The sequence below is a fragment of the Mobula hypostoma genome, chromosome 22, assembly GCF_963921235.1.
Source record: "Mobula hypostoma chromosome 22, sMobHyp1.1, whole genome shotgun sequence".
NCBI lineage: Eukaryota > Metazoa > Chordata > Chondrichthyes > Myliobatiformes > Myliobatidae > Mobula > Mobula hypostoma.
In genome coordinates, this window is record NC_086118.1 from 10,313,769 (window position 1) to 10,340,773 (window position 27,005).

Here is a 27,005-nt window from a genome sequence, read left to right on the forward strand (position 1 = left end):
ACCTCGGTCCTAAAAGGCTTCCCCTCCATCCTCAAACTGTGACCCCTCGTTCTAGACCTCCCCAACATCGGGAACAATCTTCCTGCATCTAGCCTGTCCAATCCCTTTAGGATCTTATACGTTTCAATCAGATCCCCCCTCAATCTTCTAAATTCCAACGAGTACAAGCCCAGTTCATCCAGTCTTTCTTCATATGAAAGACCTGCCATCCCAGGAATCAATCTGGTGAACCTTCTTTGTACTCCCTCTATGGCAAAGGAACACTCCAAGCTATTCCACAAAAAAGGTTATTGAAAAACACAAGTCAGGAGACAAATACAAGAAAATTTCCAAGTCAATGAATACTCCTTGAGGTACAGTTAAGTTCATCAAGAAGTGTAAAGAATTTAGCACAGCTGTAAATCTACCTAGAGCAGGCTGTCCTCAAAAAACTGTTTGACTGTGCAAGAAGGGGACTTGTGAGGGAGGCCACCAAGAGACCTGGAGGAGTTGCAAGCTTTAGTGGCTGAGATGGGAGCGACTGTGCATACAACAGCTGTTGCCTGCGTGCTTCACCAGTTGCAGCTTTATGGAAGAGTGGCAAAGAGAAAGCCACTTGGAAAAAAAAACTCACATGAAATCTCAGCTAAAGTTTGCCAGAAGGCATGTGGAAGATTTTGAAGTCAGCTGGGAAAAGTTTCTATAGTCTGATTAGACCAAAATTGAGCTTTTTGACCATCAGAATAAACGCTATAGAAACATAGAAAACCTACAGCACAATATAGGCCCTTCGGCTCACACAGCTGTGCCAAACATGTCCTTACCTAGAGTTACCCATAGCCCTTTATTTTCCTAAGCTCCATGTACCTATCCAGGAGTCTCAAAAGACTCTATCGTATTCGCTATGTTTAGTGTAAACCCAAACAGCACACATCATCAAAAACACACCATCCCTACCGTGAAGCATGGTGGTGGCTGAATCATGCTGTGGGGATGTTTCACTGCAGCAGGCCCTGCACAGCTTGTGAAGGTAGAGGGTAAAATGAATGCAGCAAAATACAGGGAAATCCTGGAGGAAGGCCTGATGCAGTATGTAAGAGAACTGTTTTCCAGCAAGACAATGACCCCAAGCATAAAGCCAAAGCTACACAGGAATATAGCTTAAAAACAACAAAGTTAATGTCCTGGAATAGCCAAGTCAGGGTCCAGACCTCAATCCAATTGAGAATTTATGGCTGGACTTGAAAAGGGTTGCTCACTCATGATCCCCATACAATCTGACAGAGCTTAAGCAGTTTTGTAAAGAAAAATGGGGAAGAATTGCAGTATCCAGATATGCAAAACTGATAAGAGTCCTATCCACACAGACTCAAGGTCGCAGCCAAAGGTGCATCTACTAAATACTGTTTTGAAGGGGGTGAGTAGTATGCTATCAATTACTTTGTGTTTAATTACTGAAATTAATTTAGACCAATTGTAGAAATTTGTTTTCACTTTGACACAGAGGTGTCTTTTCTGTTGATCAGTGTCAAAAAAGCCAAATTAAAACTACTGTAATTCAATTTTGTAAAACAATAAAACGTGAAAAATTCCAAGGGGGTGGATACTTTTTATAGGCACTGTAGTCCTCTAGTCTGCAGTCTTGTAATAAATATCTCTTTATGCATAGTATGCAAAACAGTTTTTGTGCTACATTTCAGTACGAGATAATAATAAAACAATTTACAATTTATAAATCAAAATCATAATAAGTGCACCTTCAATTAATATACCAGAACAAATTCAACATTTCTGTGCAGGTATAGTACTTCTATGTACTGTCAGATTTGAGGCAAATGTTCTACAACTTACTTACATGAAGCCCATACAAATAACAGGCAACAAGGGGCTTCAAACCAACATAATTTCATAATGAAATGTGCACTGAAATACGAGAGAAAAATCAAATAGATTATTAACTGATCTTACTTGGCCCGTTTCATCAAGCTTTACCATCCACCCTTTCTTAAAATTCAAGAGATCCGGCTAAAATATATAAAGAAACAAAAATTAGATAAGATCAAATCAGAGACTCAGTGCTCAGACATCAATTACACTCAAAGTCAAAAATAAAAACTCCAGCTATTGATTTGAAAAGTTAGAGCTGTTCTCCTTAAAGAATGAAGAGATTTGATAATGGTGTCCAATAATATGATTGGTTTAGATAAGTTAAACAAAGGAAATATGTTCCTATGCATATAATTCAGGGATCAAACAACTTATTAAAATTTGGAGTATAAAATACAAGGCAGCTACAGGGAAAATCTGGAATTTACTGTCTATGAAGCCAATATAAACACAGCAGTCAAAATGATTTGGATAGGTATTTGAGAGGATTATTAGAATTTAACTTGACATTTGGGTTTTCAACTAACAATTAAATTTGTCAGCTTGTAATAAAGAGATAATATCTGAGAAATACTGTGTTAATAAAGTAATAATTATATTGCAGAGAAAGTCAAATCCCATTTTATGATACTTTCAAAATGTAATTTCTTTTCCCCTCACCTGTAGGTGTAAATCTTATTTAAATGAAAGGATCTATAGAACCTGAATATCCTCCAGTATCCTTCTTATGGCTATTATTCATCTGATCCACTATAATTGCCAGAATAGTCAAACACAAAGTACCTCAGAGTTCAATGGATAACAAGAGAGTCCAACCAATATTTCTACTTCTCAACACAGGCACACTTATCTAACTAGTCCACTATTCAATACAATCTATTAACACAACATTACTTACCCACACTATCCCATTTATCTAGATTTTTTTTAAATACCCAAAACTATTGATCTGGCTCAAATAATTATTTTAGAATATATTGTATTTTAAACATAAAAATTTAACTACTACAGGAACAAAAATTTTACCGTCATTATAGATTCAGTGGTTCTTCTGTCAAGGGATTTTGCACGCCGAAGAGGTGGTACAACAGAAGAATGAAACCGTTGCTCTCTGATAGAGTCTTTTTGTATTTCCTAAAAAACATTCAAATAAATATGAAATTTAGCTCTAAACATCTCCTTGACTAAAAAAAAATGAATAATTGATACACTAAATAAAATTAGGAAACACTGAACAAGAACCAAAGTTAATATTTCAGGTCTAAGATCCTTTGTCAGAATTGATATCCTTATGAAGGGTGCTTGATCCTATGTGTTAATTGCTGACTGTTTCCAGTTACCACATTTGCATTTGATGTACAAGTTATTCTGTTCTCCAGAAAGGCTTGTAAAGATATCCTCCTATCCTGGGCAGAGGGTATTGATCTACTTTCAGTACTAGGTTGATGGTGACCTTAAAGTCACCACAGATCCTGACAGACCCACTCTTATTGACTGCTGGGACCACTGGCATTGCCCCCAGGCTCCATTCAAACTTGGAAAGAATTCTTTCAGCCTCCATGAGATCTAGCCCAAAGGCTACTATATGGGTGGTATAAAGCACCGGATGGGCTTTGTAAAATTTGGCTGAGGCATTTCATTTAACACTATTTTACCCTTGATATGTTTTGAGTTTTTCAATGCCATCCTTGAAAACTGCTGTGATATGCAATATATTTCTTAAATTGCTTTCAGTTGAGTCTATTGCAGGTGATGTGGCATTCAGATGATAGATAGACCTCCAATCAAGCTGTAGTTGCCTCAACCAATCACGTTCCACAATGCTGGCTCTCCTGTTTTACCACATGCAAGCCCAATGTAGCTTCTTGGTTGCTGTATTTCACTGTTACGAATGCATTCCCACAGGAATTAGCTTTTCTTTAGTACTAGTTCTTAGTTGAAAATTGGCAGTATTCAGTTCAGTATTATTGAAATGCTGTTCAAACTTATTTTGTGGAACGATTGAAACAGCCAAACCAGTGTCCAATTCTATTTTAATGAATTGCCATTCACTTCTGGTGTAAGCTATATTGCTTGTCTCTTGTTATTTTTCACTTGGTAAGTCTCAATGCTGTCAGTCTTGTGTCACTTATTTTTTTACTCAAACATCTTGTTGCGTTTTTTAAACTCAAAGGCCTCACTGCGCTTTTTAAAAATCAAATGTCTTGCCGTACATTTTTTTTAAATTGAAAGTCTCACTGCACTTTTTAAAAAGAATCAAACATCTCACAGCATTTTTTTTTTAACTTGAACATTTCACTGCCCTCCAACAGGTTCATTTTAAAACTTACTCACTGCCACTTATATTTTATAACTCCAAAAATAGTAGAATGAAAAACACAGGGAGACTAGGATAAACATCTATGCTTCGTTTTCACTTCAGTGAGATGTGCACATATGACGTAACGGTGTGATGATGTATGCCATTCACGTACTTTTACATATAACCCACAATTAATTATTTAAGCAACAAAAAGCTTAATCAAACAACATATTTACAATATTAATGAAATATTAAATACACAACACATTGCCTAGCACCAAATCCAATGTCGCCTTGTCTCTTGTTGGTCTGTCTGCATATTGAGTCAGGAATCCTCCCTGGACACAATTAACAAATTCCGTCCAACTCAAACCTTTTGTACTAAAGATGTTCCAATGAATATTAGGGACGTTGAAGTCCACCATAACAACAGCCCTATTATTTTTACACATTTCCAAAATCTGCCTCTTGATCTATTCCTCAGTGCCTCTGGTTAATGGGCAGACTATAGAATGCTCTAAATTAAAGTGATGGCTCAAGTCCCAACCATAACGACTCAGTAGACAATCCTTCCGTGATGATTTCCATTTCTGTAGCTGTGATAATATCCCTGTAGTAATTCTCCACATTCTTCCACATGATGTGCAACTTACTGGAGCAGTCTGGCAAGCACATCGCTGCCTGGTATTGATTGGTACTATATCCTATGCTACGCCAATGCTCTCAGCTGTCTTTTGATTTCACATGAAGTGAATTGAACCGGTTGAAGATTGGCTACTGTGACTACGAGGATTACAGGAAGAAGCCAAGCTGGACCATCTACTCTCAGCTTGAGATTCAATCAAAAGGTTCAACAGTTTCTTTTGTGGAGTGGTGTTGGGTGATGTTTGATGGAGTACGGAAATAAGCCTAAAGATGTGAGCACTTCACTTTCTTGAGGGCATCCTAAGTTAGTGCTACACAAGTCGGATCACAATGAAATCTTGTGAACTGACTTGCTGATACTCTGTCTTGCACGTGGGTAACTAAATACTGGATTAAAGCTACACAATGTACAAAATAAAGTATACTGTAAGTCACTTTAGTTTACTATGCTAATATGTGTTCGTGAAAGTATGCTAAATATAAGCTTGGCAAAGTACAGGCATGGAGGGCTCGCACTAAAGGTGATGGGAAGTTCAAAAGGAGGTGTGTGGGGCAGATTTATTTTTGTTTTGCACAGAGCTGTGGATGCTGGGAATGTGCTGCCAGGAGTGGTGGCAAAAACTATGGAGATGTCTAAGAGGCTCTTAGAGAGGCAATGGATATGCAGAGAAAGCAGGGATATGGATTATGTGCAAGCATAAGTTAGGTGTCACTACCCTGATAAATTCAGCGCAATACTGTGGGCCAAAAAACTGTACTGTCGTGTACTATATCCTATGTTTTACAAAGCAGAGTGAGAATATGATGTGGTGGTAAGAACAGAAACTTGGCTCATACATTTCCACTGTTAAACATTAAATAGAAAAAGGAGTCAAATAAAGAAGGAAAGGAGAACGTACTTGCCTAGATTTAAGAAATGATAGAGGGCGCATTTTACTGCTGCATATATGCTATAGGTTGCAAACAACTGGCAAATATTGAGGAGAAAATGGGCAAGGAGGTTACAAAATGCAATAAACTATTGGATATTTCAATGGATTGTTAATGCTTTTAAAAGGAAATCAAGGAAAAAAGGAGTAAGCCACCTAGTTGCTCAAGCTTGCCATTCTTCAATATTATCCGTCCCAGGCTTCATTCACTTTTCTATTCCAGTTTCCCATACCACTCAATTCTCTGATGTTAAAAAAAATGTTTTACTTCCTCTTCGTATACTTCCTAGTGATTTAACCTCTATAACCTACTAGGATAGAAAATGCCAGAGCTTCACTACTGTTTGTGAGAAAAAATTCTAAGTACCTGTAACTGACCCACTCACACTAGGCCTCTCATTTAATACTCCTGATGATAATTTTGGCATACAACTTGCATTGCCCCCCACCCCCCAGGATATTGCATGTTTCAATAAGATCATCCCTCATTCTAAGTTACAAATAATACAGAACAACTTCAGCTTTTTCATGAAAAGTTAAATCTCTTATTCCAAGAATTAGCCTAGAGACTCATTTTTAGACATTTCCCAAAATTTACACAGTTCTCCAAGTGCAGCCTCAACAAAATCCTGTGTAACTGTAAAAATATTTCTCTATTTCTAAAATCCATCCCTTTGGAATAAGAGTCAATAAGATATTTGCCATCCTAACTATTAAGCTGTACCTGACATCCATCTTTTTGTAGTTTAAGCTTAGAGAGGCCTTTGTATTAAACTCATTTGCAATCTTTCTCCAATTAGTCATCGTTGAGGTCATGGCTTAGACAGGGATGTTTTTAGGTTTAAACCATAAAACACAGGAGCAGAATTAGGCCAGAATTGTAGAGATAATTTTGGGGATAGAGAGAGTTAGAGGTCAGGTTAGGGGTTAGGAACTCAGATGTTTGAGATTTAGAGGACAGGCCAGGAGGCTAAGCCTCTGCTCCATGTTCAAAGCTAAATGATATGTATGCGATTGGTGTCAAGCTCACAGGTCAGTGAGGACGAGGGCTTAAGTCAGCAAGGGTTTTAGGATCGAAGCGCTGTGTGGGCAGGAGGAATGGAGGCCAGTGACTTCCTAGATATGCAAATCACAAGACTAGAATTTGAGGCCTAAGTGTTTAGGTCCTATCACGAGCAGGTCCGAAGCTCCAGGCCTGGATCTTGGATCCTGATTTATCGCCATCAGTGAACCCTGAAACTATACTGATGGTTGAAGCCCGAAGGTCGATCTGAAGTTCAGAAGTCTTTGAGCAGCACCCAGTTGGAGAGCTCGGATGCCTGAGAAGTGGCAGCTCACTCAGGTTTGCTGATTGAGTAGAAAAAGCAGCAACTTGCAGCAAATTTGGAGCTTTGCGCAGTGCCCAAATGGAGAGAGATCGGGAATCTGAGAAGAGGTGGCTCACTCAGTTTTGGAGCTTTGACCAGTGCCCAATCAGAGAGATCAAAAACCTGAGAAGACATGGCTCACTCAGCTTTGCCAAATGAGTAGAAAAGGCAACAACTCGCAGTAGTTTTGGAGCTTTGCAGCATTCCGGATTGATTAGAAAGAACAAATTAAAGTAAGGCAGGGGCAAGCGGAATGGCCATCGTTGGAGTGGTCAGAGTTAGAGTGCAGATTTTGAGGCTTTAGTTCTTCAATGCTTCAGCGTGCAGAGGCTCCAGCCAGAAAAGGGGAAAAAAAAGCCGTAGGTAGAGTTTTTCTCCCGTTCTTTATATTTGCTCACTTAGAACAGTAGAGATGCCAGGCAGGATAGCAGAATGCTCCTCTTGCAGGATGTGGTAAAGCAGGGAAACCTCCAGTGTCCCTGACAACTACATCTGTGGGAAGCGCATCCAGCTGCAGCTTCTAACAATCACAAACAACAATAGATATATCACTTTGGATACTGTTGGGGGAGTGGGATGACATAGGAGAGGAAAGTCACAGTGTCAGGTCTCTGGCACAGAGTCTGATTCTGTGATTCAAAAGAGAAAGCGGGGGGGTGGGGGAGAAGAAGAGGTGAGCTGTGGTAATAGGGGGTTTGTTAGTTAGAGGAACAGAAAGTAGGCACCGTGGATGAGGACGAGATACCAGGATGGTAAGTTGCTTCGCTGGTGCCAGGGTATGAGACATCATGGATCGAGTCATCAGCATTCTCAAGTGGGAAGGGGAACAGCCAGAGTTCATGGTCCATATAGGTACCAATGACATAGGTAGGAAGTGACGAGGCTCTGCAAGGGGAGTTCAGCATGTTAGGTGCTAAGTTAAAGGGAAGGATCTTCAGGATTGTGATCTCATGATTGCTACTCATGCCACGTGCTATTTAGGCCAAAATAGGAAAGTGATACAATTTAACATGTTGCTAAGGAGTTGATGTATGAATGAGGGCATAAGACTTTTGGACCACTGGGGTCTCTTCCAGGGAAGGCGTGGATCCATACAGAAGAGATAGTTTGCACCTGAATTGGAAGTGGGCTAATATCCTAATGAGAAGGTTTGTTGGATCACTCACAATGTGCTGGAGGAACTCAGCAGGTCAGTCAGCATCAGTTGAAAAGATTAGTCGACGTTTTGGGCCGAAACCCTTCGTCAGGAAGGTTTGTTAGTGCTTTACAGTGAGGATTAAACTAGAGTTGCAGGGTGATGGGAACCAATGTGCCAGAACAGTTAGTGGAGGTTGTGCAGACGGATGTTGGTATGATCTCAGACAAAGTCAGGAATCAAAAGGTTGATCAGGACTAGTGTCCTGAGCTGCGTATATTTCAATGCAAGAAATATCGTAAGAAAGACATACAAGCTCAGGTCATGAATCAACACTAGGAATTATAATATACAGCCATTAGTGAAGCTTTGTTGCAGGAGGGGCAGGAACAACATTCCAGGGTTCTGTTCTTTTACACATAACAGAGTGAGAAGGATTAAAAGAGGAGTGATGGTGTTACTAGTCAGGGAAAATGGCACGGCAATGCTCAGTCAGGACAGACTGGAGAACTCGTCTAGTGAGTTATTATGGGTGGGAGTGAAAAATAAGAAAGGTGTGACCATGTTAATGGGGCTATATTACAGACCACCCAACAGTCTGTGGGATATAGAGGAACAAATTTGTAGAGAGATCGTAGACTGCAGCAAGAAACACAAGGTTGTTGTAGCACGTGATTTCAACTTTCCACAAAGTGACTGGGAGGGAATCCCATACTGTAAAAGGATTTGAAGGGATCGAGTTTGTCAAATGTGTTCAGGAAAATGTTTCCTTAATCAATAAGAGTGTGTGAGATACTTAATCTGCTATTAGGGATCAAGACTGGGCAGGTGATGGAAGTTTGTGTAGGGGAACACTTTGGATCTAATGATCATAATGCCATTAGTTTCAAAGTACATATGCAAAAACACAGACACGAGGAAATCTGCAGATTCTGGAAATTCAAGCAACACACACAAAAAATGCTGGTGGAATGCAGCAGGCCAGGCAGCATCTACAGGTAGAGGTACAGTCGACGTATCGGGCTGGGACCCTTCGTCAGGACTAACTGAAACAAGAGATAGCAAGAGATTTGAAAGTAGGAGGGGGAGGCGGAGATCAGAAATGATAGGAGAAGACAGGAGGGGAGGGGTGGATCTAAGAGCTGGAAAGTTGATTGGCAAAAGGGATACCAGACTGGAGAAAGGAGAGGATCATGGGACGAGAAGCCTGGGGAGAGAGAAAAGGGGGGAGGGGAGCCCGGAGGGTGGAGAGCAGGCAAGGAGTTATAGTGAGAGGGAGAGAGGGAGAGAAAAAAAGAGAGAGAGAAAAAGGGGGAAAAAATAAAAAATATATTAAATAAATGAATAAGGGATGGGGTGTGAAGGGGAGGAGGGGCATTAACGGAAGTTAGAGAAGTCAATATTCCCATGTCTATCCACGGCCTCCTCAACTGTCAAGATGAAGCCACACTCAGGTTGGAAGAACACCACCTTATATTCCGCCTCGGTAGCCTCCAACCTGATGGAATGAATATTGACTTCTCTAACTTCTGTTAATGCCCCTCCTCCCCTTCTCACCCCATCACTGCTGGAATGCTGGATGCTGGAATTTCAAACAACACACATAAAAGTTGCTGGTGAACGCAGCAGGCCAGGCAGGATCTCTAGGAAGAGGTACAGTCGACGTTTCACCCTTCGTCAGAACTAACTGAAAGAAGAGCTAGTAAGAGATTTGAAAGTGGGAGGGGGAGATCCAAAATGATAGGAGAAGACAGAAGGGGGAGGGATGGAGTCAAGGGCTGGACAGTTGATTGGCAAAAGGGATATGAGAGGATCATGGGACAGGAGGCCTAGAGAGAAAGAAAAGGGGGAGGGGGGAAAGCCCAGAGGATGGGCAAGGGGTATAGTGAGAGGGACAGAGGGAGAAAAAGGAGAGGGAGAAAAAGAATGTGTGAATATAAATAAATAAATAACGGATGGGGTACAAGGGGGAGGTGGGGCGTTAGCGGAAGTTTGAGAAGTCAATGTTCATGCCATCAGGTTGGAGGCTACCCAGATGGAATATAAGGTGTTGTTCCTCCAACTTGAGTGTGGCTTCATCTTTACAGAAGAGGAGGACGTGGATAGACATATCAGAATGGGAATGGGACGTGGAATTAAAATCTGTGGCCACCGGCAGATCCTGCTTTCTCTGGCGGGAAGAGTGTACGTGTTCAGCGAAACGATCTCCCAGTCTGCATTGGGTCTCGCCAATACATAGAAGGCCACATCGGGAGCACTGGACGCAGTATATCACCCCAGCCGACTCACAGGTGAAGTGTCGCCTCACCTGGAGGACTGTCTGGGGCCCTGAATGGTAGTGAGGGAGGAAGTGTAAGCGTATGTGCAGCACTTGTTCCACTTACAAGGATAAGTGCCAGGAGGGAGATCGGTGGGGAGGGATGGGCGGGACGACTGTACAAGGGAGTCGCGTAAGGAGTGATCCCTGTGGAAAGTGTGTGGAAGCTGTGATGTGCGTGAAATTGGAGAGATGCGTTTGAGAGCAGAGTTGATGGTGGAGGAAGGGAAGCCCCTTTCTTTAAAAAAGGAGGACATCTCCTTCGTCCTGGAATGAAAAGCCTCAACCTGAGAGCAGATGCGGCGGAAATAGAGGAATTGCGAGAAGGGGATGGCATTTTTGCAAGAGACAGGGTGAGAAGAGGAATAGTCCAGATAGCTCTGAGAGTCAGTAGGCTTATAGTAGACATCAGTGGATAAGCTGTCTCCAGAGATAGAGACAGAAAGATCTAGAAAGGGGAGGGAGGTGTCGGAAATGGACTAGGTAAACTTGAGGGCAGAATGAAAGTCGGAGGCAAAGTTAATGAAGTCAACGAGCTTAGCATACGTGCAGGAAGCAGCGCCAATGCAGTCATCGATGTAGCGAAGGAAAAGAGGGGGCCAGATACCAGAATAGGTTTGGAACAAAGATTGTTCCACAAAGCCAACAAAAAGGCATGCATAGCTGGGACCCATACGAGTGCCCATGGCTATACCTTTAGTTTGGAGGAAGTGGGAGGAGCCAAAGGAGAAATTATTAAGAGTAAGGACTAATTCCGCTAGGTGGAGCACAGTGGTGGTAGAGGGGAACTGGCTGGGCCTGGAATCCAAAAAGAAGCTGGGAGCTTTGAGACCTTCCTGATGGGGGATGGAAGTACATACGGACTGGACATCCATGGTGAAAATAAAGCGGTGGGGGCCAGGGAACTTCAAATCATCGAAAAGTTTCAAAGCGTGAGAAGTGTCACGAACATAGGTAGGAAGGGATTGAACAAGGGGGATAAAACAGTGTCAAGGTATGCAGAAATGAGTTTGGTGGGGCAGGAGCAAGCTGAGACAATGGGTCTACCTGGACAAGCAGGTTTGTGGATCTTGGGTAGGAGGTAGAAACGGGAAGTGCGGGGTGTGGGAACTATAAGGTTGGTAGCAGTGGATGGGAGATCCCTGAGCGGGTAAAGTCGGTGATGGTGTGGGAGATAATGGCCTGGTGCTCCTTAGGGCAGTCATGATCAAGGGGTAAATGAGAGGAGGTATCTGCGAGTTGTCGCTGTGCCTCGGCAAGGTAGAGGTCAGTACGCCAGACTACAACAGCACCCCCTTTATCGGCAGGTTTTATAGTAAGGTTAGGATTCGTGTGGAGGGAATGAAGAGCAGAGCGTTCAGAAGGAGTGAGGTTGGAATGGGAACAAGGTGCGGTGAAGTCGACATGGTTGATGTCCCGTCTGCAGTTAGCAATAAAGAGATCCAGAGCAGGCAGAAGACCAGAGCGGGGTGTCCACGAAGAGGAGGAGAGTTGAAGACGGGAGAAGGGGTCATCGGTGAGGGTGGGAAAGTCCTTGCCGAAGTAGGCTCGAAGACGGATCCGATGGAAGAAGAGTCAGCGTCATGGCGAACGTGAAACTCGCTGAGGTGTTGATGAAGGGGGACAAAGGTAAGGCCCTTGCTGAGGACAGAGTGCTCTGCCTCAGACAGTTGGAGGTCAGAGGGGATGGTAAAGACTCGGCACAGATGAGAAGTGGGATCAGAGGGGGGAGGGAAAGGGAGGCTGATGGTGTCAGTGGAAAGGGGAGGGTTAGGGTGAGAGGAAGACGGAGCCTCTGAGCACCACTAAGCACATCTTTCTCTCCCCCCACATCTGCTTTCCGCAGGGATTGCTCCCTACGCGACTCCCTTATCCATTCGTCCCCCCCATCCCTCCCCACTGATCTCCCTCCTGGCACTTATCCTTGTAAGCGGAACAAGTGCTACACATGCCCTTACACTTCTTCCCTCACTACCATTCAGGGCCCCAGACAGTCCTTCCAGGTGAGGCGACACTTCACCTGTGAGTCGGCTGGGGTGATTTACTGCGTCCGGTGCTCCCGATGCGGCCTTTGATATATTGGTGAGACCCGACGCAGACTGAGAGATTGTTTTGCTGAACACCTACGCTCTGTCCGCCACAGAAAGCAGGATCTCCCAGTGGCCGCACATTTTAATTCCACGTCCCATTCCCATTCTGATATGTCTATCCACGGCCTCCTCTACTGTAAAGATGAAGCCACGCTCAGGTTGGAGGAACAACACCTTATATTCCGTCTGGGTAGTCTCCAACCTGATGGCATAAACACTGACTTCTCAAACTTCCGCTAATGCCTCACCTCCCCCTCATACCCCATCCGTTATTTATTTATATACACACATTCTTTTTCTCTCTCTCCTTTTTCTCCCTCTGTCCCTCTCACTATACCTCTTGCCCATCCTCTGGGCTTCCCTCTCCCCCTTTTCTTTCTCCCTTGGCCTCCTGTCCCATGATCCTTTCATATCCCTTTTGCCAATCAACTGTCCAACTCTTGGCTCCATCCATCCCCCTCCTGTCTTCTCCTATCATTTCGGATCTCCCCCTTCCCCTCCCACTTTCAAATCTCTTACTAGCTTTTCTTTCAGTTAGTCCTGACGAAGGGTCTCCGCCCGAAACATCGACTGTACCTCTTTCTAGAGATGCTGCCTGGCCTGCTGCATTCACCAGCAACTTTTAAAAGTAGAGGGGTATCTATTTTTATTAATTTTAAATCCCTTCTGTACATCTTAATACTGTCACCGATTCAACTGGAAGATACTTAATTGTTATTGGTTTGTTATGTGGTCAAAAGATGGCTTTGGTGTGTGTGTGTGTATGCACCTAATGTAGATAGCCTTGAATTTTTTAGGAAGTTATTTTCAGCGTTGCCGAATTCAAATGAATATAATTTGATCATGGGTGGTGACTTTGACTATTGTCTCAATCCTTCGCTTGATAGATCATCAACCATTCCGTGGCTTCCTAATAAGGCACCTGTATTAACTCTTTTTTTACTAGAATGCGGCCTGGTCGATATTTGGAGATTTCTCCATCCTAAAGATAAGGATTTTTCTTTTTTTTCCCCACATGTACAGCATAAATATTCAAGAATTGATTTTAAGAATTGATATTATCTTATTCAAGAATTGATAAATATTCAAGAATTGATCGAAACTTAAATTGAATAAATATCAGAAAGAATTTATAAAAATTGCATTGGCAGTAGCTAAGAAGACTATAGCAGTTACTTGGAAATCTGATTCGTATTTAAGTATGGATCGTTGGAATAATGAAATGGCTAGTTCTATTCCACTTGAAAAAATTACTTATAATTTAAGAGACAAATATGTAACATTTTTGAATATTTGGCGCCCTTATTTACAAAAGATAGGATGGCATATTTAAGTGCTCCGATAAAGATTTTGGTTACTTGGGGAAAGTAACGAATAATTATACCAAATTTATTTTGAATCCCATGGAGCATGTGGAAACCTTCCAATACCCAGGCGGCTCTTTTTTTTTTCTCTTTCTTTCTTTTTAGGTAGGACTATATATGGGGGGGGGAGGGTTAAGGGGAGGGGGGGTGGGTAGATTTTATCTTTTCATGTATTCTTTTTGAAAATTTAATAAAAATTATATTAAAAAAAAAGAATTGATTTTTTTTGTTGGATACGCGGCTGGTGCCTTTTGCTGCTGACTGTGTGTATGATGCTACTATGTTGTCGGATCATGCGCCCACGAAACTACTACTGAGGTTCCCTGATAATATATGGAATGCATCTCAGTGGAGATTTAATGCTACACTGCTGCATGATTCAGCATTCATAAGTTTTATTAAAGAGCAAATTTCTCTATTTTTTGAATGAAATACAACTGAGGGTATGTCAAATTTGGTTATTTGGGATGCAACGAGATCTTTTCTTAGGGGACAGATAATCTCATATTCAGTAGCTCTAAGAAGGAAAACTAAAGTGGAACTTTTAGTGATTACTAACAGGATTAAAGAAATAGATAAAGTTTATTCAGTAACACCTAGTGAAGATCTATATAAGGAAAGGCTGGAACTTCAAGCACAGTACAATCTGCTTCTGACTTTTCCCATTGAGCAGCAAATTTTGAAATCTAAAAGACAATTTCATACATATACATGGGGATAAGCCAGGTAAATTGTTGGTCGGTCAACTTAAAGCATCTATAGCTAGAAGGCAGATTTTGAAAGTAAAAAGAACTGATAGAACTGAAACGTCAGATTGTCAGGAAATTAATAAGGTATTTCTGGATTTTTACTCTAACCTTTATAAATCGATTTTCCAGACAGTATTACTTTTATGAATAGATTCTTGCAAACACTGAATATACCCAAAATTTCTATTCAACATATGAATACATTAGATGTGCCTATTAAACGAGAGGAAATAGTAAGGGCTATATCCTCTTTTCAATCAGGTAAAGCTCCGGGACTGGATGGATTTACAGTAGAATTTTTTTTTAAACACTTTTACTGAAATATTTACACCTTACTTATGCCAAATTTTCACTGATTCTATATCCTCTGGGACCCATCTGAAAACTTTCTATGAGGCATCAATTTCATTAATTCCCAAAAAAGAAAAAAATTTATCTGAATGTGCCTCTTACAGACCAATTTCCTTATTAAATGTGGATTCTAAAATTCTTTCTAAGATTTTGGTTAACAGGCTCGAGAATATTTTACCTAAGGTTATTTCTTAGGATCAAACTGGATTTATTAAAATAGACCTAATCAGTTCCCCTCTACCACCACTCTGATCCATCTAGCGGAATTAGTCCTTACTCTTAATAATTTCTCCTTTGGCTCCTCCCACTTCCTCCAAACTAAAGGTGTAGCTATGGGCACCCGTATGGGTCCTAGCTATGCCTGCCTTTTTGTTGACTTTGTGGAACAATCTATGTTCTGTACCTATTCTGGTATCTGTCCCCCACTTTTCCTTCGCTACATCAACGACTGCATTGGCGCTGCTTCCTGCACGCATCCTGAACTCGTTGACTTCATTAACTTTGCCTCCGACTTTCACCCTGCCCTCAAGTTTACCTAGTCCATTTCCGACACCTCCCTCCCCTTTCTAGATCTTTCTGTCTCTAACTCTGGAGACAGCTTATCCACTGATGTCTACTATAAGCCTACTGACTCTCACAGCTGTCTGGACTATTCCTCTTCTCACCGTCTCTTGCAAAGATGCCATCCCCTTCTCGCAATTCCTCCGTCTCTGCCGCATCTGCTCTCAGGATGAGGCTTTTCATTCCAGGACGAGGGAGATGTCCTCCTTTTTCAAAGAAAGGGGCTTCCCTTCCTCCACCATCAACTCTGCTCTCAAACGCATCTCCCCCATTTCACGCACATCTGCTGTCACTCCATTCTCCCGCCACCCCACGAGGAATAGGGTTCCCCTGGTCCTCACCTACCACCCCACCAGCCTCCGGGTCCAACATATTATTCGCCGTAACTTCTGCCACCTCCAACGGGATCCCACCACCAAGCACATCTTTCCCTCCCCCCCCTGCTTTCTGCAGGGATCGCTCCCTACGCGACTCCCTTGTCCATTCGCCCCCTCCCCATCCCTCCCCACTGATCTCCCTCCTGGTACTTATCCTTGTAAGCGGAACAAGTGCTACACATGCCCTTACACTTCCTCCCTTACCACCATTCAGGGCCCCAGACAGTCCTTCCAGGTGAGGCGACACTTCACCTGTGAGTCGGCTGGGGTGATATACTGCGTCCGGTGCTCCTGATGTGGTCTTCTATATATTGGTGAGACCCGACACAGACTGGGAGACTGCTTTGCTGAACACCTACGCTCTGTCCACCAGAGAAAGCAGGATCTCCCAGTGGCCACACATTTTAATTCCACATCCCATTCCCATTCTGATATGTCTATCCACGGCCTCCTCTACTTTAAAGGTGAATCCATACTCAGGTTGGAGGAACAACACCTTATATTCCGTCTGGGTAGCCTCCAACCTGATGGCATGAACATTGACTTCTCTAACTTCCGTTAATGCCCCACATCCCCCTCCTACCGCATCCGTTATTTATTTTTATACACACATTCTTTCTCTCACTCTCCTTTTTCTCCCTCTGTCCCTCTGACTATACCTCTTGCCCATCCTCTGGGTGCCCCCCGCCCCTTGTCTTTCTCCCTGGGCCTCCTGTCCCATGATCCTCTCATATCCCCTTTGCCAATCACCTGTCCAGCTCTTGGCTCCATTCCCCCCCCCCCCCACCCCCGTCTTCTACTATCATTTTGGATCTCCCCCTCCCCCCCACTTTCAAATCTCTTACTAACTCTTCCTTCAGTTAGTCCTGACAAAGGGTCTCGGCCTGAAACATCGACTGTACCTCTTCCTAGAGATGCTGCCTGGCCTGCTGCGTTCACCAGCAACACTGATGTGTGTGGTTTATTAAAATAGATATTCACATTTTAATAGTCAGAGATTATTGAACATTATTCATTCCTCTCCATCTAAAGAATCCGAATGTGCTGTTTCCCTTGATGCAGAGAAAGCCTTTGATAGGGTAGAGTGGTCCTATTTATTCAAAGTTTTAGAAGGATTTAACTTTGGTCCAGGTTTTATTTCCTGGATTAAGCTGATCTATCAAGCTCCTATGGCGGCAGTTATAACTAACAATCAAAAATCTCTTTATTTTATGCTATACAGAGGTACCCAGCAGGGTTGTCCTCTTAGTCCGCTGTTATTCAATCTGGCTTTAGAACTTCTTGCTATTGCCCTTCAGGACTCCAACAATGTTCAAGGTATTAAGAAAGGAGATAAAGTGCATAAGGTTTCGTTGTATGCAGATGACTTGTTAGATTATATTTCAGATCCTAAGAAATCTATTCCATCTATGTCATCTATACTTACTGAATTTAGTAGTTTTTCTGGATATAAATTAAATTTGCACAAAAGTGAGTTATTTCCTATTAATAACTACTTGGATCAATACGATCAAATTCCTTTTGGCATTGCTAAAAATAACTTTACTTACCTTGGTATTAAAATTACCAAAAATTTAAAGAACCTGTATAAATATAACTTTCTTCTATTAATTGAATACATGCAACAAATACTTTCTAAATGGTCTCCTAAGACATTATCATTAATTGGTCGAATTAATGCTCTTAAAATGATAGTGCTACCGAAGTTCTTTTATGTATTTCAAGCAATCCTTTCCTTTGTTCCTAAATGGTTTTTGATAGAATAGACTAAAATTTTATCTTATATTTGGAATAATAAAAATCCTAGATTGAGTAAACCTCTACTGCAAAAATAAAAAAAGCATGGTGGTATGGTTTTGCCAAATTTTAGAATGTATTACTGGGCAATTAATATTCAATACATTTCGTTTTGGATTCATTATTCAGACAAACATGACTGTCCCTTATGGGTGGATTTGGAGAAAAACTCGGTGAAGGGGTATTCTTTGGCCTCTTACTGGGAGCTTCTCTTCCTGTTTTGCTTTCTAAGATTGGTAGTCGAGACCTCAATCCCAATATTAAACATACATTAAGAATTTGGTTTCAGTTTCGTACACTTTTTAAGTTTAATAACTTTGTTCTTTCTAGTAAAATCCATCGTAATTTTTTTTTAAACCATCAATTTCCAATCAGACTTTTTTAATTTGGAAAACCAAAGGAATAATAACTTTTTTAGATTTGTTTATGGGGGATTGTTTAATGTCTTTCACTCGGTTAGTGGACAAATATGACTTACCTAATGCACACCTTTTTTTAGATATTTACAAATTAGGAATTTTTTAAGTAGTTTACTTCCAAATTTTCCCTCTGCTTATCCACCCAATATGATACTCTTCTTCAGGTTAAACCATTTCAAAAAGGACTAACAGCTATAATTTATAAATGGTTATTGAATTTGCAAAAGGTATCTAACAATAAAATTAAAGGTGCACGGGAATTGGAATTTCGAGAGTCATTTTCGGATAATCAATGGGATAGTATTTTTTATTTGGTAAATACCTCATCTATTTGTGCCCATCATTCCTTGATACAGTTCAAGGTAGTACATTGGGCACATATGTCAAAGGATAAATTAGCCCGTATTTTTCCCAATATTAATCCTATCTGCGGCAGATTGAGGTGGCTACTTTAACTCTTATGTCTTGGTCTTGTATCAAGATAGTTACTTTTAGGAAAGATGTCTTTAAAACTTTATGCCTGGTTCGCCGCCACTGCTACTGTGCGATCGAGAATCTCTGGAAGGAAAGCCCCAAAATCCTCGGCTTTGCCTGCTGCTGGCAACCGGGGCTGAGGTCGAAGCGTTCGGCAGAGATGGTGCTCGGTGCTCAGTGTAGGAGGGCTGGTCGGAGCTCGAAGTTTTCGGACGACTCAGAATCGGACTGTGGTCGGGTATGGCAGGGAGAGTTTTCTTCCTTCTCCCGTCTGCGTGAGATGTGGGACTTTCGAGAGACTTTGAACTTTTTGCTGTGCTCACAGCTTGTTCTTCATCAAGTTACGGTATTGTTTGCACTGCTGTAACTATATGTTATAATTATGTGGTTTTTGTCAGTTTTTCAGTCTTGGTCTGTCCTGTGTTGTTGTGATATCACACTGGAGGAATATTGTATCACTTCTTAATGCATGCATTACTAAATGACAATAAAAGAGGACTTCGTGTCCTCATAATCTAATCTAATGTAATCTAAAAAGTTTTGAATTTGGACCTACAACCAAATTTATTTACAGCAATTTTTGGGATCACTCCACCGGAAGCAGGGTATGTTCCTGTTTCCGCTCAACTTTATTGGCTAGGAGAGCCATTTTGCCAAAAGGAAAGGACTCTGATCCACCTGCTGTTTTTTATTGGCTTTCCTCCATTATGTCCCGTCTAAGTTTAGAGAAAATAAGAAGTCGGACAATTGACACATCCTTTAAATTTGAAGAAATCTGGCGACCTTTTATTCACTATTTTCATATGGTTTGATTTATTGCTCTTCCAGTTAATTTCTCGAAACTTTGGATTTGATCAGCAAGTTTTTTCATTTTTCTTGCTTTTACTTTCAATATTGGCTGCCCATTCCCCTTCTTTTAGCTTTTTCTTTTTTTAAAATTTTTTGTGATTGTTTATAGAGAATAGTGGGGTTTTTTATATGCAAAAATTATACAAGTTTCTTCATCTTTTTTTCTTTTTATGAAATGATAAGAGGAGAATTGATTATCTTATTTTTATTATATACTATTAGATTAATATTATGTATGATCTTGATAATGTTTATTTTACCTTTTATATGTATTGTTATCGATATAGATATCTGAGATAATCCTCCGGTTTGTATATACGTACTTTTTAAAATTAATAAAAAGATTGATAAAGAAGAATATTCCCAAGATGTCTCTTATTTTTTGTAATATTGTTTCACTGTACACATTAAATAAATCAGGGGAGAAAACACACCCTTGTCTAACGCCTCTCTTGATTTTCGTAAACTGACTCACTTCTCCATCCATTCTCACAGCGGCAGTTTGTTCCTAGTACAGATTTCTGATTAGGCGGAGGTCTTTCGAATCTAGATTAGAGTTTTCTGTAAAAGGATTCTACAGATATGTTAAGAGCAAAACGATTGCAAGGGACAAAATTAGTCCTCTGGAAGATCAGAATGGTAATCTATTTGCAGATCCAAAAGAGATGGGGAAATCTTAAATGAATTTTTTGCATCTGTATTTACTCAGGAGACAGACTCAGCATCCATAGAAGTGAGGGAATGTGGCATCGGCTCCATGGACTTATACAGATCACAGAGGAGGTGGTGTTTGCTGTCCGCTGTCCTGAGACAAATCAGGATGGGTAAATCCCCAGGGCCTAACAAGGTGTTCCCTCGGACCCTCTGGAAGGTATGTACAGATATTGCAAACAAGAGAAAATCTGCAGATGCTGGAAATCCAAGCCACACACACAAAATGCTGGAGGAACAGTTGAGTTCCTCCATCATTTTGTATGTGTTGCAGATATTGCAGGGGTTCTGGCAGAGATATTTAAATCATCCTTAGCACAGGAGAGGCACTAGAGGATTGAATGATAGCCAAAGTTATTCTGCTGTTTAAGAATGGTTCCAATCATAGGTTGGTAAGTCTGACATCAGTAGTGGGAAAATTATTGGAAGCTATTCTAAAGGACCGGATATAATAGTATTTGGATTGACATGGACTGATTAAGGATTGTCAACATAGTTTTGTGTGTGTGGTAGGTTATGTCTAACCAATCTTATAAAGTTTTTAAGAGGAAGTTAACAGGTAAGTGGATGAAGGCAAGGTCGTGGAAGTTGTCTGCATGGACTTTAGCAAGGCATTTGACAAGGTTCTGCATGGTCAAGAGGGTTCAGTTGCTCAACATTCAAGATGAGGTAGTAAACAAACCATCTGGCCCAGGTGGTAAATTGCATCAAGAAGTTGACAAGGACAAATATAACAGTATTGTTTTTAAGGAAGTATTGAGCCATTCCATTCAGGAACAAAGGGAAAAAAACAAATTCTGATGAAAGAAATGGGGAAGATGAAGCCGACAAAAAACTGCTTATGATGCATGAAAGTCTACAAATTGCAGATGCTGAAACTCAAACACAAACCAAAAATGATGTTAAACATCAGTAGGTCAGGAAATGTCTATAAAAAGCGAAATTGACCCTTTATCAAAACTGGGAAAGAGAGAAAACAGTTTTAAGCTGCACAGAGCATGGGGAAGGATGAAATGGACGATGAAATATCTTGTTAGAATGAGGCCAAGGAAGCTGTAATTTAAATCATGTGGTTAATAGGTTAAACAAGAGCAGTTAGAGTGAACTAAATCAAAGAACCTTAAAAGCCGTGAGATGTAGGCAGTTAAAAAAATACAAACAAAGGAATGTAATACCTGTGAAATCCAGAGCTGTTGAGGAATGCTAAATACAGGCTATGTTCATGGATCTGAGCTAATATTACAGATGAATGATCTACAGCAGAGCTCGCAGATTCTGATACAAACAGAGAAACCAAGTCACCCAAGACCATTGAATTCAATATTGCATCTGAAAGGCTGCAATGTCACACAGAAGGCTAGGCACTGTACCTGAGGTTTGCATAGAACATTATTACAAAGCCAAAGGGCACAAACAAATAAGTCGGAGTGGAGATGAATGGAGAATTAAAGTGACAAGCAAAAGGAACCACTAAATCAGCACAGGGGAACGAGTGTATGGCTTTTATAAAGCAATCATCCAATCTGTACTTGACGTCTTCAATACGGAGGGGGACCACAGTGTCAGCACCAAATGCAGTACACTTAGGTAGAAAAAAGCACAAATGTATCATTGCTTCACCTGGAAGGACTGTCTGAGTTGCCAGATGATGGGATGGAAGTAAACAAAATGGTGTTACAATTCCTATGGATGTGAGAAAAGCTGGTGGAAACAGAAAGGAGGATCATAGAGTTGCAAAGGGAACATCCTTAACAGAATTCCAAAGGAGAGGGGAAGGCAAAAAGTTGTTGAAACCTTGAAGGTGATAGAAATGTAAAAGGTGAATTGTTGAATGTGGAGGCTGGTAGGGTATAAAGTGAGGATTGGGGAGCTCAGTTCTTGGACAGAATGAGACAGTGTAAAGGCGCAATGGTAATATAGAAGCACAGGTGGCTAAGTGAAAGCCAGTACAAGACGATGGTGAATTGTACCTTATCAAACTGATAGAAGATTAACAGTTGTATTTTTAAGATCAGTTTTGAGGCTATTGCTTTTTGACTTGGACTTGGGACTATAAGCCAGAACTTTTAAATTTGTGGGTAAAAATATCGCATTATTCTGAACTCTCAAGAGGAGGCTGATAGAATCAGAATCAGGTTTATTATCACTGGCATGTATTGTCAAATTTGTTAACTTGGCAGCAGCAGTTCAATGCAATACATAATATAGAAGAAAAATAAAATAAAATAAAAATAAATTAGTAAATCAATTACAATATACGTATATTGAATAGATTAAAAATCTTGCAAAACACAGAATATACATTAAAAAAATGAGGTTGTGTTCAATGCCATTTAGGAACTGGATGGCAGAGGGGTAGAAGCTGTTCCTGAATCGCTGAGTGTGTGCCTTCAGGGTTCTGTACCTCCTATCTGATGGTAACAGTGAGAAAAGGGCATGCCCTGGGTGCTGGAGGTCCTTAGTAATGGACGCTACCTTTCTGGGACACAGCTCCTTGAAGATGTCCTGGGTACTTTGCAGGCTAGTACCCAAGATGGAGCCGATTAAACCTACAACACTCCGCAGCTTCTTCCAGTCCTGTGCAGTAGCATCTCCATACTAGACAGTGATGCAGCCTGTCAGAATGTTCTCCACGGTACATCTATAGATGTTTTTGAGTGTATTTGTTGACATACCAATTGCAAGATTGCAATAGAATGTAAATAGGTTGGTGATAAGCCCATATGCATGGTCATTAAGTTTAATGCTGTTAAATGAAATGCAATGTGATTTGGCAGGAAGAATGAAAAGCAATGTAGAATGAAGTACACTGTTCTGAAAGGGCTACAAGAGCAAAGAAGCCATATGTGCATAAATCATTTAAAGTGGTAGAGGAAATTTAGAAAGCAGATAATAAAGCACACACAATCAATAGAGGGACATCTAAAAACAGGCAAGTTATGCTAAACGTAGTGTTCAATTCAGATTGTCACATTATAGGCATGATGTGAAGGTATTAGAATGAGCTCAGAAAAGAATTATGAGAATGATTTCGGGGGGGAGCGTGACATTTACAACAATAGATCAGACAGGCTAGGACACTTCTCTATGGAAAAACATGGAAACATACAAATCTACAGCACATTACAGGCCCTTCAACCTACAATGTTGTGTTGACCATGCAAACTACTCTAGAAACTGCCTAGAATTTCCCTACCACATAGCCCTATAGTTTTCTAAGCTCCATGTATCTATCTAAGAGTCTTTTAAAAGATCCTATTGTTACCACTTCTACTACCTTCACTGGCAGTGCATTCTATGCACCCACCACTCTGTGTGAAAATCTTACCTCTGACATCACCCTTGTACCTACTTCCAAGCAGCTTAAAACTAGGCCCCTTTGTGTTAGCCATTTTAGCCCTGGGAAAAAGCCTCTGGCTATCCACATGATCAATGTCTCTCATCAAGATATACATCTCTATCAGGTTATCACTCATCTTCCATTGCTCCAAGGAGAAAATGTCAAGTTCACTCAACCTATTCTCATAAGGCATGTTCTCCAATCCAGGCAACGTCCTTGTAAATCTCCTCTGAAGTCTAAGGCTAAGATTTTAAAAAATGATAGGTCTGCACAGAACAGATACTAACCAGCTGCTCTCTTCGATAGAGGACTTGAATACTAGAAGTTACATGTATAACTAAGAAAGAATTGAGGAACAAAAAAACAAATTTCTATGTAACATGGCATTGGAATCTGGAATGCATTGGCTACAAATGTGTATGGAGACGGATTCCATTGTGACTTTCAAAAGAGTACAAAATGTTGCAAGACCACAGAGAAAGGGCAGGTGGGTGTAAATGAAGAGTGCCTTTGGTGGAGAATTGACATGGAAAAGTTTGGGTTGAATGGCCTTCCTCTCTAATGTAATGATTCCATCTACAAAGAAAAATTCTTTTAACTGTTACTCTGAATGAACTCAATCGCACTGCCTTTTATTTGATTTAAACAGCAATAAATTATTCTCTTATGTGTTTACCATTACTTCAACCACGAGTTCAGTTTGTATATAACATAGCACGGAAAAATGGAGAGCTTCATAATGAAATGCAGATGCACTGAACCTCAGGGCAAGAATAATGTCCTATAATGTGATGCTTTGTGATCAAACAAACTACAGTAAAACAGACTATGCTTGCAGTTTAACAGTCAAATTTTTAGCCAAAGTTATTCACTGCAAAACATCATTGCAAAGCAGATCTTTCATAATTCTATTGCAATTATGTGCATTGTAATTGAGTTTTGCCTAAAAAGCAGCATACAGTTTATACATTTTTAAATATGTGCAATTAACACAAAATTTTTGTAGTTTTCTGCTACAAAACTGAAATACCATAAAATCTTTCATTATACAGTACAGTAGCAGATCCGTTCAGCTCATCATGATTATACTAGATCTTCGATAGGACAATCTAAATATTCTCATTCCATTGTTCTTTTCCAACACCCCCATATATTTCCTTTCCAGTACTTATTAAATGTCCCACTAAATGTCAACCATGAGTATGCTTCTGAAATCCTTTTAAGATCATAAACTCTAGGCCGTAATTGGCCTACATATCCTTGTAACCTTTGACTTTTTTTTCCTCTATCACCCTAAATATCTTGCCACTGGAAACAGTTCAGTCTTATTTAATCAATCAAGTCTATTCTGCCTCAAGAAGAATAACTTATTACTTCTCAGTCTCATTTATTTATTTGGCTCAGTGGGCAGGTAAGTGAAAACATGCCTTTACACACACTTGCCAAGTTTACTGTTAGTTACAAAAGGACTTGGTCCCAATTATGCTTAGTGGAAATGTGTTAAAACAAACTTTATTAAATATGTATTTTCTCAGCAGCAAAAACATACAATCCCTTATGGAATTGCAAATCCAGGTTTCTACATGCAGTTTTATGTAGCATGATGATTTCCCCCCTCACTCCCCACCACACAATGATGACCTGTGCTGTATAGCTTGTAATTCTACAGCTAATGACTCAATTTTAATGAATCTTAAATTGATTAACAGCAGTGCTATCATATAAGTGTTAAAAAAAAGCAACTAAGTGGTTTTTCCTCAAGTATTATAACTGAGCCATTAATTTGCATTAAATTCTCAGAAATGATGCAAAAGAAATTTACCAGGGTGAGAATTCAGTTATGTGGATAAACTTTACTTCAGTAGCAATATATTTATATGCCCTGATGAAGGTTCTTGGACCAAAACGTTAACTGTTTATTTCCCTCCATGGATGCTGCCTGATGTGCTGAGTCCCCACACCATTTTGAAGATTAAAGATTAGTTTTATTGGTTATATGTCCATAGAAATGTCAAAACATACAGTGAAACGCACTGCTTTCGTCCAAGGCTTCTGATGGGGCAGCCCGCAAATGTCACCACGCTTCCAGTGCCGAAAAAGCATGTTTACAACTTACTAACGTTTTTGGAATGTGGGAGGAAACCAGAACATATGGAGGAAACCCACAGGGTCATGGAAAGAACATACAAACTCCTTACAAACAGTGGCAGGAATCGAACCTTGATCGATATTTGTTGGCGCTGTAAAGTGATTGCATAATTGCTATTCTACTATGCTACCCAAGATTTTGTGTTGCTCAAGGTTTCCAGGATATGCATAATCTCCCGAATCTGGATGTAAAATTGCATTGTTTTTGAGAGAAAAAGCTGGTAAGTGGAGGGGAGCGTAATGAAAACGACTGAAGTAAGTAGAGTTGAAGTGGGGTATGGACAGAGAAAGAACTGAGTATGTGAGACAGTGCAAAAGCAAGAGTGAAGAAAAGTGGCTATCCATCTCATCCTCATTTGGAAAACTTAATTTTTTTTCCCCCCTACCCTTCCAATGCATACTTGTGCAAGCCTAATTCAACCCAGCAACGTGGTAATACCACATCAGGGATTAATTTGAATTTTTGTTGAAGGTATGAGACAGGCAAGATGTTCAATTATATTTTAAATGTCAATAAGAAAAAGAATTTGATAAAGATTGAATTTTCAATCTGATAGTCATTTTACATGGCTGGCAAAAATCTTGTGTTTATTTTAATAGGCATACAAAGATTACTTGTATATTTGCAAATGGCTTTGTGGTACAACTTACATCTCTCCGTTGGATCTGTCTCGTTTCACTTCTTCCTGATCGTGATTCGCTGTGAGTAGTTGCATCGGTCTCCATTCGATCAGTATCCAGCTCCAGAGCTTCAAATTTCTCTATCACAGTGGAGCGCCTACACAATCAGATTAAAATAAAGTTTTAAAGTGCCTGCAATACCACTCGCTTTAATCTGACCATGATACCATCAATTCCACCCACAGAACATAAAACATGTCCATCTTGAAAATTTTCCTAATTCTAATTAAAAAACTGACAGATTATCTCTGTCAACACACATAAAAATTGCTGGTGAAGGCAGCAGGCCAGGCAGCATCCCTAGGAAGAGGTACAGTCGACGTTTCGGGCCGAGACCCTTCGTCGCGAAGGGTCTCGGCCCGAAACGTCGACTGTACCTCTTCCTAGGGATGCTGCCTGGCCTGCTGCCTTCACCAGCAATTTTTATATGTGTTGCTTGAAATTCCAGCATCTGCAGATTTCCTCGTGTTTGCGAGATTATCTCTGTTCCCTCTTCAAAGATACTGTACGACTTGCTGAAAAATTTCTGTTTG

At 40.6% G+C, this 27,005-nt stretch overlaps 1 protein-coding gene across 3 annotated transcripts in view; it reads right to left on the reverse strand.

The window, feature by feature from the left end:
• Positions 1-27,005, reverse strand: part of LOC134360175 (protein outspread-like) — a 464,667-nt gene that overhangs the window by 160,450 nt on the left and 277,212 nt on the right. For all 3 annotated transcript variants that reach the window (XM_063074210.1, XM_063074212.1, XM_063074211.1), the window contains exons 8-10: positions 26,443-26,569; positions 2,893-3,000; positions 1,948-2,004 (exon numbers count right to left, since the gene is read on the reverse strand). In XM_063074210.1, coding sequence (XP_062930280.1) covers positions 1,948-2,004; positions 2,893-3,000; positions 26,443-26,569 — 292 coding nt within the window. The remainder of the gene's footprint in view (positions 1-1,947; positions 2,005-2,892; positions 3,001-26,442; positions 26,570-27,005) is intronic.